Raw genomic sequence first — 15,035 nt, 5'->3', positions numbered from 1 at the left:
CTGATACCAATTTTCTTAAGCCGATATTATTGTATTGTTCATGTACCAGTACCAAATTACCATTTTTCATGCCATGGCCTGTTACAAACATGCAAGAACAAATGCATCGCCTTTATTTATTTGATTTTTCTCTTTTCAGAATCTACCATCAGCCACCAGCCTGGGAACCAAATGAATTTACAAGTTCATGTTTTATTTGATTTGTCAGATATGTCTGGTCCCCCTCCTGTTCAGACAGATTTTCAGCTGACCTGGCTCGGGTCAAGACAATCGCAACCATTTGTCTAGTATTGGGCGTGTTTAGACAGTGACTGACCATGGATGTATAAAGAAAACTGGATACAGTGTTGAAAACTGGACCCCATTCATTCCTATGTAAGTTGCTTAGTGGCGCATGAAGCCAAATACATTTGACATCACGGGTATAAAATTACCTGGATCTTCTGCATTGTTGGGCCCATAGAGCAGGCACACAAGAGACAACCCTGGCCTAGCGGCTAACTTTTGGTTTAGGCGTCTATTAACTTCAATGGGGATAAAATGACATCATCGTGCAGCTCTTCCCGACTTTCCAAATGTTACCAAACTGAATGGATTAAATCCTGATAGTGAAATTAACGGGATGTTGTGATGCTCAAAGAAAATGTATCCACTGATTTACAGCTGTCTCTTTCCCAATATAAGTCTATTGGAAAAAGTATTTTTTGGGCCCAGTGGCATCATGTGATGGACCCGGAAGTTGTAGTTACACGGTTTGGCCACTATGTCAACTTGACTTCAGAGTTCAGCTCACTTCTTGGGGGCCTGGGACTAACAAGTTGTGGAGCCTTTGCGCTTAGTGCAAAAAATGTGATGAGGTCATTTTTGGCTAACACTCCTCATGCCAGGGACACTATAGCGAGCATAAACCTAACTAAAAAGAAGCTGAAGCATGTTTTGGAAACAACCAGGATGGCTGCAGCTGATGTGGAACTTTCTGTTGAAGCACTTTTTTAAAATTGTGATGGCAAAAATTGCAATACTCGTTCACAGACATATTGATGCTACACCATCACAGCTCATCTCTGCAGGCTGTGGTCTGTTTATATTTGTCTGTCACTCTGCACTGTCACATTTTTCATTGCGCTGTAGGTCTAATGAGTTGCGCTCAGAGGCATTTTGGTCTACATTCTCAACCCCTCTTGGAATTTGAAACTGAGGTTCTAGACAAATTCGCATTTGTGATTTTGTCTAGCGATGTCAGGCTACTAAGCCAGGACAAATCACTAATAAACCATTCAGATGCTCTTTGCTGTAGAAAGCTATGAAGAACAATTCACAAAATTTGTCATTTTTTCATCTCAATTGCTGTCACGGTGGATATGCAACTCCTTGCAGCTGGAGCTCCACTTCTTTTTTTTACAGTGAGGAAGAGTCTATCCAGTCTGTTGTCAGTCTTAAAAATGACACAGGATGTCCCATTTAAGGCCCCTGTGACAGCTGTGATGGTTGGTCATCCAGCACATAAAAGTTTCTCACAATTTTCTCTGTTGCTGACTTTATTGTGCTGCTGCCTTGAGGCCCTTTCCACACATCCTCATTGCTTCCAACTATTTTTATTGCTCCAGCACTCTTGTCTTATTTTTGCTTGTTGCTTGTACAAATTTGCATGATGCCTCTACAAGTGTTTCATTACGTTCCAACACTGATTCTGTCCCTTGAAACACTCATATTGCTCTCTTAACATTTTGCCAATTGCTTTTTTTTTCCAGGAGGCATGTGCCCTACAGTATACTGGCTTCGCTACTATATTTGTCAATAGCTTTTTTTTTTTTTTTTGTTTTAAATCAGATTGTAACTTTTATTTTCTTTTTCTGATGTCTGATCCAGGGATTTTGGCTTGTATCATACCAAGTACTGGATGTGAGTATTTGTTTGCTGGATCATTACAGTTTCCAAAGGGGCATCTCTTGTTGGTGTTATTGTTACTGTTACTTGAACACAGAGAATGAGTGAGTCAGAACATAAGGCTAACATTTTACTCTTGTCAGTTTTGATGTGCTGTTTACAACAGCATTGGCAGGCACGTTGTGGTTGCCGGCTCAGTCTTTGCCACGGACATTACACCCCTCGTGACGGCTTATGCACTAAGCAAGGGCACCTAATCCGTATAGATGGGTGTTGAAAATAAGACAGCATTAGCAAAAGCTACAACTTAATGTGTTCGTCCTTGTGAAAAGAAATAGGACCCGTGCCAGACGCTTTTCTCTCTGCTGCTTCTAACTCCACAACCCTCAGATTCAGAGGTTCGTCTGTTGTTAGTGAAAGCAGACTGGACTCGTGTAGTTAAATCCTGCCGTCCAGCTCGTTCTGATACGACACAGCATAGAAAGAAAGAAAGAGAGTGCAGACACAGCGTATTGAATCTCATGCTTTTTTTTCTCCACAGTTTTTTCTTTAAGGGTTTCATTCTCTCTGCTGGCTCTTGCTCAAGCCAAGTCCAGACTCACTTTTCTTATATTAGCATTCTTATATAAATTGAGTTATGAAGAAAAATAAACTCCTCTCTAAATCAGTTATTCAAAAAAGAAAAAAACCCCATAGTGGACTCGTTCATAAATGATTAGCCTTATGCAGCAGCTTTCTGCAGTTCTTCACATTTGCTAATATCTGACTAGGACGTGTCGTAATAATAATGCAAGTGCGCTGCTTTATGACTTGAAGATGTGCACAGCTCATTTCTGTGGTTTGGGAGTTTGGGTGTTTGCGCTGCGGTGAGCCACCGGCCATTTCACTTGTGCTAGCCACACACACAAGTATAAACACACACACATACACACAGATTTTATACCCTTACTGCCACGACCATCGCCTGCCCACTGACTCCAGAGAGAAGGGTGGGAAACATCTTGAATATTTTATGAAGCTCGGGAACCCCACCTCTGTCTTCCCCACCAGCAAACCATCCGCCGCTGTGTCCAGCAGCGCACGCACACACACACACACACACACACACACACACACACACACACACACACACACACACACACACATACACACCAGCAGAAAACAGAAATAATGTTTTAAATGCAATCATTGTCAGGCCCAAACAATGTCATTTATCAAGGGAGCATTTGGGACTGTATAATAAGTTTCACATTATTAATACAATTTTTCATCCTCTGTCAAGCCTATCTGATTTATGGCACGCGTGTGATCTAAGGTGATCATTGAATTACAATTCCAGTAATAAGAGAGAGAATGGACCTGGTCTTTTACTTCTGCCCACTGGAGCACATACGCACACACACACACACACACACACACACACACGCACACGCAAACGCAAACACACAAACATGCACAATCGTGGATAAACAGCCTCCAGTTGCAACATGCGGCAATTACACACAACATACAACAATAGTCACAACCGCCTTATAACTTTTACCGGTTATACAACGGAGCAAATTTGCTAAATATTTGTATGTTAAAACAATATGCCAGCTTCCTAAATTTAGTCGGAGAAAGAGAAGAGGGAAAAAAACAAATGAACCAAGGCCCCTGTTAATTAGATAAGGGACAAAGCTCATTATTTTAAAATGATATTGGGGCCCAGAGAGTAAATATGAGTGGCCTGTTAGGGGCTCGGTAATGGGACGGGAATGCACGTCGTTACAGGGCCGAATGATTTACAGCTAGATGCTCTCTGATGTATAGACTGTACCTTTTTATTAAGTGGCTGTCGTTACGGTCACTGGCTCAGTCATTTCCCTTTGTGTCTAATCAAAATCCATATCCAGACACCCCACCATCCAGACCCAGCCGCTTCCAGATGGGGAAGAAATTACGGGAATGTCGGCGTTCCCCTTCTCACGGCCCACCTTCTCTCAACCCCCTCTCCCCCCCAGCCTCGGCTCACATTCAGCACAAGCTACCAGAGATGCTTATGATGCAGATAATATAATCTAACAAACAGCAACAACAAATGAACAAATGGAAAATTCTTTTTGAGGTAATTAGATAACAAAGACAGACTCCTATCATAACATTTGGATCCAGTTTGAACAAGTATTTGCACTATTAGCAGTCTTGCTTTCCGCTTTATCAGATTAACTTGCTGTTGAGGGCCCGGTGATCGGCGTCATACATCATCCTGTTTGATTTCTGTTTAGAGCGAATTTGGGGAAGCTGCTAATTGGATTGCGGGAGTCTAGCCCCGGTTAAAGATGGTAAACAGCGGAGCAGACTTGTCCCCCAACTCTCAACCCCACAGGCTTCGAAAACGCCAGCTCTCCTCAGGATCGCCACAATTTATGACACATTTTCTCTGTATTCTTAAAAGATAATTAGGTTTATCACCCATTTTTTCCCTCTCAGCCCCCCTTCCTTTCCTTTTGTGTACCTGTGAGCACACAATCGCAGCATAAAAACATAAATATTTCTGCAGCACAGCAGCGCTGGCAGGTGAGCCTAATGAAATTCTAGGAGTGTAATTTGATTTACGAGGTGCTAATGCGGCCTGATATTAGAGAGAAAAAGCTCTGATATGGCTGCCTTGTGCTGTATTTAAGGCCTATCAGAAGCCTGATAAAGAGCATCCTGTCCTCAGCACTGCGGCTGAGTTATTGTTGCAGATATTCATATTGATAGTAATTCTTCCCGACGCAATTTAGTGCCGGCAATATATAAATATGGAGATAATAGTTAATTTTGGTGGCTGCTCAGATTGCGACGCTTTAAATTCAAGACTTACAAAAAAAAACTTTGAGCCGTGAAGCATCTGGACACTTTTTAAAGTGCCGTTTAAAGGATGGTTGGGGGTCCATTGACCGAACCATGTCACACAAATCAGATTTCCAGTACTTTTCAGTGGCTGCTAATTTCAGTGCAAAGCTTTTTGGAGCGCTTGATTTGCAGCTTTTTGGTTGAAACATTTTGATTAATAGTCTGATATCCGTAAAACCCTATTAAGCCTTTAAATTAACTGAGTCTGGAAACAAGACATCACACCAGTATGCGCATACACTCAGAGAAAGAGATCATTCGGGGTGTTTTGTTCAGAATCATGTTGTTTCATTCTCTTGCAAAAAAAGACTTCTTGTAATTTAACGTTGCAAGTGTGTGTGTGTGTGGGTTTGTGCCGGAGTGTGCACACGCTTGTGTCTCTATGTGTGTGTGTGTGCACACTTCCCAGGCTCAAATTTAGGTCTGTGTGCTTCAAAGTGTGTTTGGGACTATTGAGCTATGGCTCATAATAAAAACAGGCAATAACAGGGCCACCACAGAGGGACCTGGCCTTTGTGCCTCCCTGCTCCCCCCTCACTCCCCTCTCCCCTCCATGCCACCTCCTCCTCCTCCTCATGGCCTCTCCCCACCCCCTAAGTTATGGGCTGAATAACAGCGCAACAATATTAAGATAACATTTCCTGATTGTTTGTCAGGCAGGAGGCTCCTTCACCCCGCTTTCATCACGTCCACCGTGTTCATTAAATTGACAATTTGTATTTGCCCTACAGCGGGATAAACAGGAGCTTATCTGATGGGCCTGGTCTTTTATTATTTATTTCATTATCTTTTTTTTTTTTCTCCTCTCTCCTCCCCCTCTTTCTCCCGGGATTGAAGGTAAACATAAATCAGCAGCAGCATCTCTGTTGTGTGCTGTTGTTTATATTGCAGTCATATGCAGCAGCAGTCCTCTCCGAGGAGGTTCATCTACAATACTCTGCAGACACATGTGGCCTCTTCATGGAGGTTTTAGTTGTTGTTTTGTGTGGCATGCTGGCTGTACACTCCTGCAGGTCTCAGTATGATAGAACTCCGTAGATATTTCACTTTAAATGCCCTGCTGTTGGGATAATTCTCTGACTTGTTCCTAAGAGATTCTGCTCTTCTTTCTACAGCAGAGTTTGTACCGACGTTGTATCTACTGCAGCAGGCCGGAGATGGTTGTCTGTGTTCACTTTGAATGTTAAACTAGCACCATCCAGGAATCTGATTTGTGTACCCGCAGACCACATTGACTACAGTTTTTTCTAAAGCATTTCTCCTAAGCACCGTGAGCGATGGTGTTGCCCGGTTCGATATCTTAGCCCGGGAACAAGCCTGTCGTCGGTCGACATTGTGCAGGCAAACGAAAAATAACGAAGCCAGTGTCCTTACTTAGGAAACACTTGTCCCAGAAATTTAATCTTTTCCCCATTTTTTACCCAACACCCCCCCCGTAATCAGGTTTCAATTGACTGCCATTGAAGGAAGAGTTTCTCCTCAGACACATGTATAGGTCCGAACCCAGTCAGACACCATTTAAGGCTTACTCAGTCTTCCTCCCAATATCTTGGAGAGCTCAGGGCCAAATGATTTAATCTTCATTCAGCTAATTTAGTCTGGATTTAAGCTGCCGGGTTGTCGAAGTGCAGAGTGATGGAGTCTGAAAACAGGATGAGAGGGGAAAGGGAGAGGAGGGGAAAACGGAAGGAAGGAGGGAGGGAAACAGAGAGCGAGAGAGATAAAGATAGAGCGATGGAGGGAGAAAGAGAGAGATGAGGGAGGGAGGAGAGGGGGCTGAAGATGATGATCCATCCTGACCCTAGTGAATGCTGTCATGTTCCTCCCTCTAGGTAATCTCTCTCACTCACTCGCTATTTTGCATGTGAAAATGCTCTCCTGACAGTTGCATATCAGATAAATTTTCTCCCTTTTTTCCCCCCTCTCTCCCCCCCCTCTCCCTTCACCAAATAAACAACAGTCTTCACTTTGAAGTTGTCTGTTTGTGTCAGTTTGGCTTGAGGCGAGAGTCGGCCTCTCTCTCTCTTTCTGTCTTTGTGTTGCAGTGCGAGAGCATCGGTGGATTATTTCCTCTCACCGACTGGCCAAAGCAACACGAACAAACCAGAGATGGAATCCTTAGTTAGTCCAAAAAGGCCAACATAATTAATCCAGTCAATTAAAAAAAAGGCCATAAGTTTACACGCTAATTGATTAGTGTGATGCTCCGCAGCATAAAGCCAAACTGAGGAGGATAGGGTGTCACTTCAGCCCTAAGCTATGACAATGTCAGTGAAAGTCATATTTTTATGTCTGTTGCAGTGAATTGAGGGGTTAGAGGAAACATTTGAATCTCTCTGTCATCTATTTTTGCTCTTTACCACACAAACCTGGCCCCCTTTTAACACACTGTTGTCTAGTTTTTATCCAGAACACACGCTTACAATTTCCACTTAACACACACACTCTGCAAGATTCCCCTCAACAAGCACCACCTCACCACTTGGGGGCGATGGCGAGTGTGTGGTAAGGAGTCAGTCTTTTTTTTTTTCCAAACCCTGTTAGAGGTACAGTAACTGCTCCTGAGGGATTTTTATCACAATTAAGGTCAGTGTGGCCTGTGATGTTCTGACAGTAGCCCTATATGCCTGAACTGATGACAGGATCACACCACTGTATAGATATGGTAATAAGTGACAGTATAGACACAGCAGCATGCAGCTCTCTGAACGTACAGGCAAGAGGCCCACCTGGGTCTTTGAATAAATCTGCACGGGGCGTCAATCATGTCGCCTTGCTTTGTGATCAGTGGGAAAAAGAAGAAGAGATGGAAAGATGCAGGAGAAAGAAAAGCAGAGATATAATGACTGGAAGTAGAACTTGCTCACGATTACAGTTTATTCCCTCTGTGGCCTCTGCTGATCAGAGCTTGACAGTTGTGTGTAAAAGCCAAGGAGCAGTCAATGCAAAAATAATCGGCATAATTTAAACTAAAGGTTCCTCCTTTTTTGTTCTCTTGTCTTTTATTTATTTTGATGTATATTCTTGCTTTAAGATAACAGATATCTTTTGACTGCGTGTCGGTCTTTTCTTGTGTGTCGTAATTTAACACTAAAAAGTGATGATTTGAATTTCAGACCTGAAAAACTATCAAAAAAGCTTATAATCCATACATGAATAGAAAGATAACGACACATTCATATCAGAGCTCCTTTTTTATTTGTGTTTCAACTCAACAAAACTTCCTCCTCAGGAAATGTACCCATGTGACAGAAATTACAGCTCTGTGTGATACAACTGTAATCGCAACATCTCAAAATCATTCTTCATGTTAACATATTGTATTTATCTTGTGATTAGGCACATATGAATGTGATTAAGTCATTGTGACATCAGCGGCCATTTAATCATTTTTTTACATCTAATTTTCCTTCACATGGGTTTTTGCCTTCAGACCTGTGTCGAGTTAAAACAAACCTTTCTATTGTAGTTTTGTCTCCAGCACCTCTTCCAGTCTTCCAGTCCACTTTTCTAGCAAATTGCTGCATAATATTTACATGCCAATACACAGTGGTGGGAGAAGTATTCAGGTCTTTTTACTGAAGTAAAAGTAGCAATACAACAGTGTAGAGCTGTTACAGGTAAAAGTCGTGCAGTCAAAATCTTACTTAAGTAAAAGTACAAAAATATTAGCATCAGTGTATACTTGAAAACAAAAAGTAAATACTTATTATGCAGGATATTTTATAGGCTCTGGTATTATTGAATTATAACAATTGATGGAATAATGTGAACATCACTCTAACTTTACAGCTGGTAAAGGTGGGGTTGACTTTTCACTATATACACACTACAGCTTGTGAATTTCACCAAGGGAATAATGAAGTTTTATCTTTATCAGTAGGTCATCAGTTGATTTGTTGATTATATTTCTATTAGTAATATGAGTCTGCAAAGTAACTTGCAGCTACTTTTTTAAAATAAATGTAGTGGAGGGGTGGGAGTATGAAGTAGTAAAAAAAAAAATGTAATACTCAAGTAAGGTAAAAGTACCTCAAAGCTGTACTTAAGTGCAGTACTTGAGTGAATGTCCTTGGTACATTCCGCCACTGCCGGTGCATCAGTTTTCATTAGCAGTAGTTGTATGTGATGTAAATGTACTTTAGATCCTCAGCTCAGTTGCCTGACAGTCATTAATAGCCCGTCATCTCTTTCTAAAATTGTCATGAGTATCATAATTTAAAGGCCCTAAAAATAGAGATTCTGCAGTTGTCATGATATCATCATCGTTATTTTATCGTCATCATCATGTTAATAGTTTTCTGTGTATGTTCTTTTCGGAGTGTGGCACACATTCTCACATATCGTCGCTGTCCGATGAAGAACACGTATCTCCACTTTTGCCGATTTTGACTTTCTATGCGCTTCGATGGACACTTCTGACAGCCAATGGAGATACGTGTTGAATAGATGGTGTAATAAAACGTTTTCCATTGGTCATTTGGATACCCAACGCTAACAGTTGCTAGGGAATATTATGGACACTCCATGCACTGCAGAAAGTCAAAATCGGCAAAAGTGGAGATATGTGTTTTTCATCAGACAGCGACGATATGTAGGTTTGAAAGCAAAACAGGCAATTTCTTATATCGTTTACTTTACTATGTACAATTAGAGGCCATAGGCATACACTTTCCATCCCAAAAATCCTAACAAATAAGAGTTTCAGAACTTTCTCAGGCTGTGTTGAATCTGAAACAGGTTGCTTTGGCAGCATTTCTGCATTAATTGTGGTTGTTTTGTTGGTTTTAAATTCAGTTCTCGGAAGCATTATAAAACGTCTACAGATATTTTAAATTGGCAGACCTCTCTTTCTCTCTTACTTCTGTCTCTCTTTCCCTTTCTCACTCTATTATACACATGCATACACAAATTCACTCACCCTCTCTCTCTCTCTCTCTCTCTCTCTCTCTCTCTCTCTCTCTCTCTCTCTCTCTCTCTCTCCTCTCTATCTGTCTTCCCTCTGCCTCCTACCTTTGGTGTGTTTTGCATGGTGCCTGGCTGTTTAGAGGCAGTATGCATATGTATGGGCGAGACGGTGGATCGTGACGGGATCTGACATGCGGGGACAAGATCAAAGCGCTCCATCTGATCCCATAAAAACAGACGCAAACCCTCCTCTCATCCTTACAAAACCCCCACTGATAGTCAACTCTGCCAGCCCTGACTCCTCCATCTTCTCTCCTCTCCTCCTGCCTTATTTTTCTCTCTCGTTCTTCCCTCCATCCCAGCATGCCGCGTGCCCACGTCAAGGCCTGCCTGCCTGCCTGCCTGCCTGCCCGACTTTGCGATTACGCCCCGTGATAAACAATGGCCCGTTTAGCTCATAAAGCAGGAGTGTTGTGCATAATGCTTACAATAAAAGATAGCATCTCTTCACTCATCTTATTTACCTCTCCCACGGTGGCACGGGCGACGGGGCTGTTCTATAAATACCGCAGGGAGGAAGGAAACGGGAAGGAAATGCAGATGCAGACATACATCTGTTGGTCAAATAAAGTCTCTGCCAAGTCAGTTGATTAAAACGAGAGGAAAACAGGACTGTTTAAATATGCATTTGAGCTTAGAGCCAGGTGATAAAGGCGCCATTTTAAAGCCGCTCCATCCTTCCTGGTAAGTGAGCTTAAAATGTCCCCTCAACTAGCGTCGGATGACATCCATATCACATTTAGATTCATCTTTACGGAACATATAGATTGATATGGAAGCCAGGACTCATTTTCCTTTCTATCTCTTCCTCTCCCCAGCTTCCCATCTTTAATTCCCTCCTTTCTCTCTTTTCCCTCCCTCCCTCTCATACTCCTTTGCCCCCCCCCCTCCCTTCTTCCAGTAAGGAAGATGTATGAGTTTGAATTATTGATTCAGACACATGCTACATGCTGCTTGGAGTCATTATTTGTTCAGGTGAGTGTCATGCTGCTCGCTATGAAACAGATACCACGGGGATTAAGCGACACAATCAGGACTTAAAGACAGCCGCCCTCCCTAAAATAACATGGCCCTCGCTGCAAGACGAATGCTCCCCAAAACCCGACTTCATTTGTTTATGACTCGCACATTAGTCATCCTGTGCCTAAATTATAGCGCGGGGGTAAAAGATTAATTCAAGCACAGGCTTTTTCTATTGTTTTTACTTCTGTGTGTTTCTTGAAGCCTAATAACACAGCAGATGAATATAGGTGCAAACATCCTACACAATGTGAAAACCCCCCCCAAAAAAACACAGCTATTGTTGGGTGGTAGGTGTCTGTATGAAGAGCAGAAGGATGTTCAGAGTAAAGAAAGAACACTATACATATAGAATAGTCACATTTGTGATCTCAGAAGCACCTATTTCGAATGTTATCACTCTGTTCAGGATACTGTTATCACCCTCGCAAACGGCTGTTGGCAAAACTTTCAAAAGTTTCAACAATGCTGCAGTTAATGTTTGGTTATGTCTAGGTACAAAAAAACACTTGGTTGTGGTTAGGGAAAGATCATGTTCATCCATTTTGGGGGCGCAAACAGCACTGTAATGGTGCAATGTGTCACGAAAAAACACCAGTTTAGGGGCACAAACACTGCTGGAAATGCTTCAATGTGTCACAAAATAACACCAACATTTAGGGGCACAAACTTGGCTGAAAACACCTCTATGTGTTGCTGACAAAACACCCACGTCTGGGGGCCCAAACACCGCTGGAAAGGCCTTGATGTGTCGCTAAAAAAACCCTCACTTTTGGGGGCACAAACAATGATGGAAACACCTCGGTGTACTGCTAAAAAACACCCGTTTTGGGGAACAAAGGCCACTGGAAACACTTTGATGCCTCGGTGAGTCGCTAAGAACACCCACATTTGGAGCTACAAATGCTGCTGGAAAGGCCTTGGTGTGTCACTAAAAAGCACCCACGTTTGGGGGCACAAATGCTGCCGGAAACACCTTGGTGCATCACTAAAAAGCACCCACGTTTGGGGGCAACAGCACAGCTAAAAAACACATAAGTTTAGGGGCACAAACACAGCTGAAGACAACTTGGTGTGCTGCCAAAAAATGGCCACAATTAGGGGCACAAATGCTGTTGGAAATGTCTCATTTATGAGCAACTAGTGTTGTTTGTTGGTCTCAGACAGTGGTCTGAAGTGGTCTGCAGCTTAGTAGCCACCTCGCCTATATGTCAAACCCTCCACCATCCCCTCCACCTCCAATGAAAAAGTCAACTAATATACATGTCCCACCATAACATGAAACGCACCGGTTTAATTGGTGATTACAGCATTCTAAGCTTTATAATGTATATCTTTAATGCTACTAATCAGGGCTTTTGGCAGCATATATGAAGATGACACACCACACAAGATAAATCAGGCTTTTGCATTTGTTGGATTGATACTAACTATCCAAAGCAGAGCAGATTTTGATTTCAGGAGCAGAGATCGGATGGACATGTTTGTAGAAAGGTTAAGATGGAGGGAGGCTCTGATACAGGAGCCTTAAGAGAGAGGCGGGAGGTAAAATGTTGCTAACTGTTCATTTAGCCCTGGCTAAGTGGTCAGGGACGCTGGACAGGTGAACTCTATTCTCCCCACTGGCCCTGCGGGGTGTGTATGAGTGTGTGTGTAGACTGTAACAGAATTTCTCTAGTCCTCTGGGCCCTGGTGCAAAGCAGAGAATAAATGGTGGAGGTGGCAGGCCAGGACAGAAAAATCAATGCCTGCTTATACAGACATGACACACCAGCAGCAAACTGCATTTTGTGTGTGTTGTGTGTATGTGTGAGTGTGTGAGTGTGGGCGTAGATGTACAGCACGCAGTCATACGGCCCTGTGCTCTGTGGGTGTGAGCGCGAGTACCCAGCAGCCCCCATTTCCTCTCTCACAGGGTAGATTGTCTAGCATTTTACATCAGCTTTGGGATCAGTAAATAACTCTTCGTTTTTTCCCCCTCCTCCTCCACCTCCTTCTTGTTCCCCTCTGCCTCTTCTCTTCTACAGGAAGTTTGAATGCGACTTGTGCGACCGCTCCTTCAGTGAAAAATGGGCCCTGAACAACCACATGAAACTGCACAGTGGGGAGAAACCATATAAGTGTGCCTGGCCGTCCTGCCACTATGCCTTCCTTAACCTGTCAGCCATGAAGGACCACTACAGGACACACACAGGTGAGACAATGAGAGCTGGTAACCTCCACCATGAAGCATCACTGCAGTACGCCTCCCTAAACTCGTTGACTGGCACTCTAAACTGCAAAATTCATGAGATTGGCTTTTTACAGGCAAATTGTGTTTTTATGAGTTTGAGACAAAAGGTTTCTTTTTTATCAGGAAACATAATTGGATCAGACAGAATGTACTTTTTTTTACTCTTCTATAGCTGTAGACGATCTAACAAAATGAAGTCTATGTGTTAACTGTGAAAATCTCACATTAATTATGAATCTTCACAGCTTTGTTTGGGAAAAAAAAACATACACACGTTTTTGGCCGATAATAGCAATGACTTGTCCATCTGTACTGATTTTCAACATCCAGAGAAAGTCGAGAACTAGTTCTTGGCGGTCTCGCAGACACTCTTGTCGGATGGTTAAACCCTTACCTCCTGATCCCGGCGGGACCACCACAATTATACGATGTTATATCAGCCAATTCTATCTGAATAGACGCAATTGATAGCCAAAGAGACAAAGGAAAAAGATGTTTGGATTTCATGTTTGTTTTTGTTTTCTGCCATCCTCCAGACTTGGAGGGTTGCTAGATGAGGGAATTAAGGTAGTGTGTGTTCCCCCAAATCCAACTGGTTGTCATGTGTATTTCCCCAAAATCCATCTGGTTACTAAGTGTGTCTTTCCCAAAACCCAGCTGGTCAGCAAGTGTGTGTTCATCAAATCCATCTGATCCTCAAGAGTGTTTTCCCACATTGAAGCGGTCCAGTGTCTGTTCCTCTGTGATGCAAAATACAATACAAAAAACTGATTTGTGGGTAATGTGATGACAAAAAATACGACATTTAGTATTAGAAAAGTGGATACTTTATTTTTTATGCATGCAGTGCCTTTTCTTTTAGATTCCATCCTTCCCTTTCATTTCCGTACATACAGTACAGTACACTGTGGGACTGTACTGAGTCGTGCTTTTTTACTTACTAAAAGCTTTGGATAGACAGATGGTGCGGTGGGCGGTGGGAGGATACTGTCTTGAATAATAGCCCCTCGATAGGAGCCCAAGTCAGCCTCTCTGAAAGTGTCTTTATGCTGCAGCCCAGCAGTTTCCCCTCGGCCTCAGTAATGTCCCACACACGGCTCCTTGATGCCCTTTTAAGTCAATGACAGAAGCAGCAGCAGCCAGTGGTCTGACAGCCTGACTGAGCGCTTGCAGGAGAGCCCTCCATCCGTCACGGGTGCCTGCTGTGTGTGCGTGTGTGTGTGTGTGTGTGTGTGTGTGTGTGTGTGAGTGTAAGACTTGCTGGATGTTATTTTAAATGTGTTTTAACAGTGATGTAACGTCAAGGCGCCTCTGACATAATTAGACGTTTTATTTTCATTTGTTTCCAGCCCTCATCATTCCCCATCAGGCGGCTGGCGTCATACTGTCACCTAGCTGTCACCTGGAGAGGCGTAGGGTGGTGTGCGTTGGTGTGTGTGTGTGTGTGTGTCTTTGTGTGAATTTAGCAGGAAGAAACACAGACTTGAAGAGAGTGAGTGAAGTGATTGAGATGGAAACAGGAAAGTGATGAAATAAGAGAGCTCGGAAGATCAAGGGTGAGCGAGTATGAACATATGAAAATAGGAGAATTGAGATTGAACCTGAAACAACCTCATTTTAGTGAGCGACAGGACCTGACTTGATTAGCAACACCCAAAAAAAGCTAACACAATTTGCTCTGCTGTGACCCCCGACACTCCTTTGCCAGTTATAATTGCTGCTGGGTTGGACGGTTAGCTACAGCTATACAATCATTGCAATCACATTCCAGCAGCCAACCTGACACACTGAAAAATTATCTGCATGTGTGTGATCTGTTTAAAGGTTATAAATCGGCTCCTTCACGGCACTAAGATGCAATACTAATAAAATAAGTAGGAGATTTTAAAGTTGAGCTAATCTTTCCTGGGAACAGAGCAGTCGGTAATGGAGGGGATGTGAGTTACAGTATGTGTGTGTGTGTGAGTGTGTGTGGGTTATACAGACGCTCACAGGATGATGACTAACTGGGGAGTTTGTACTGGAGCTGAGTGTAATGATACACACA

At 42.8% G+C, this 15,035-nt stretch overlaps 1 protein-coding gene across 1 annotated transcript in view; it reads left to right on the top strand.

The window, feature by feature from the left end:
- znf407 (zinc finger protein 407) overlaps positions 1 to 15,035 on the top strand; it is a 165,970-nt gene that overhangs the window by 86,123 nt on the left and 64,812 nt on the right. The window contains exon 6 of the mRNA XM_050047139.1: positions 12,783 to 12,949. Coding sequence (XP_049903096.1) covers positions 12,783 to 12,949 — 167 coding nt within the window. The remainder of the gene's footprint in view (positions 1 to 12,782; positions 12,950 to 15,035) is intronic.

Source organism: Epinephelus moara, chromosome 6 (assembly GCF_006386435.1).
Source record: "Epinephelus moara isolate mb chromosome 6, YSFRI_EMoa_1.0, whole genome shotgun sequence".
Classification (NCBI taxonomy): Eukaryota; Metazoa; Chordata; class Actinopteri; order Perciformes; family Serranidae; genus Epinephelus; species Epinephelus moara.
Note: the sequence above shows the minus strand (reverse complement) of the source record. Positions and strands in the feature narration are given on the sequence as shown.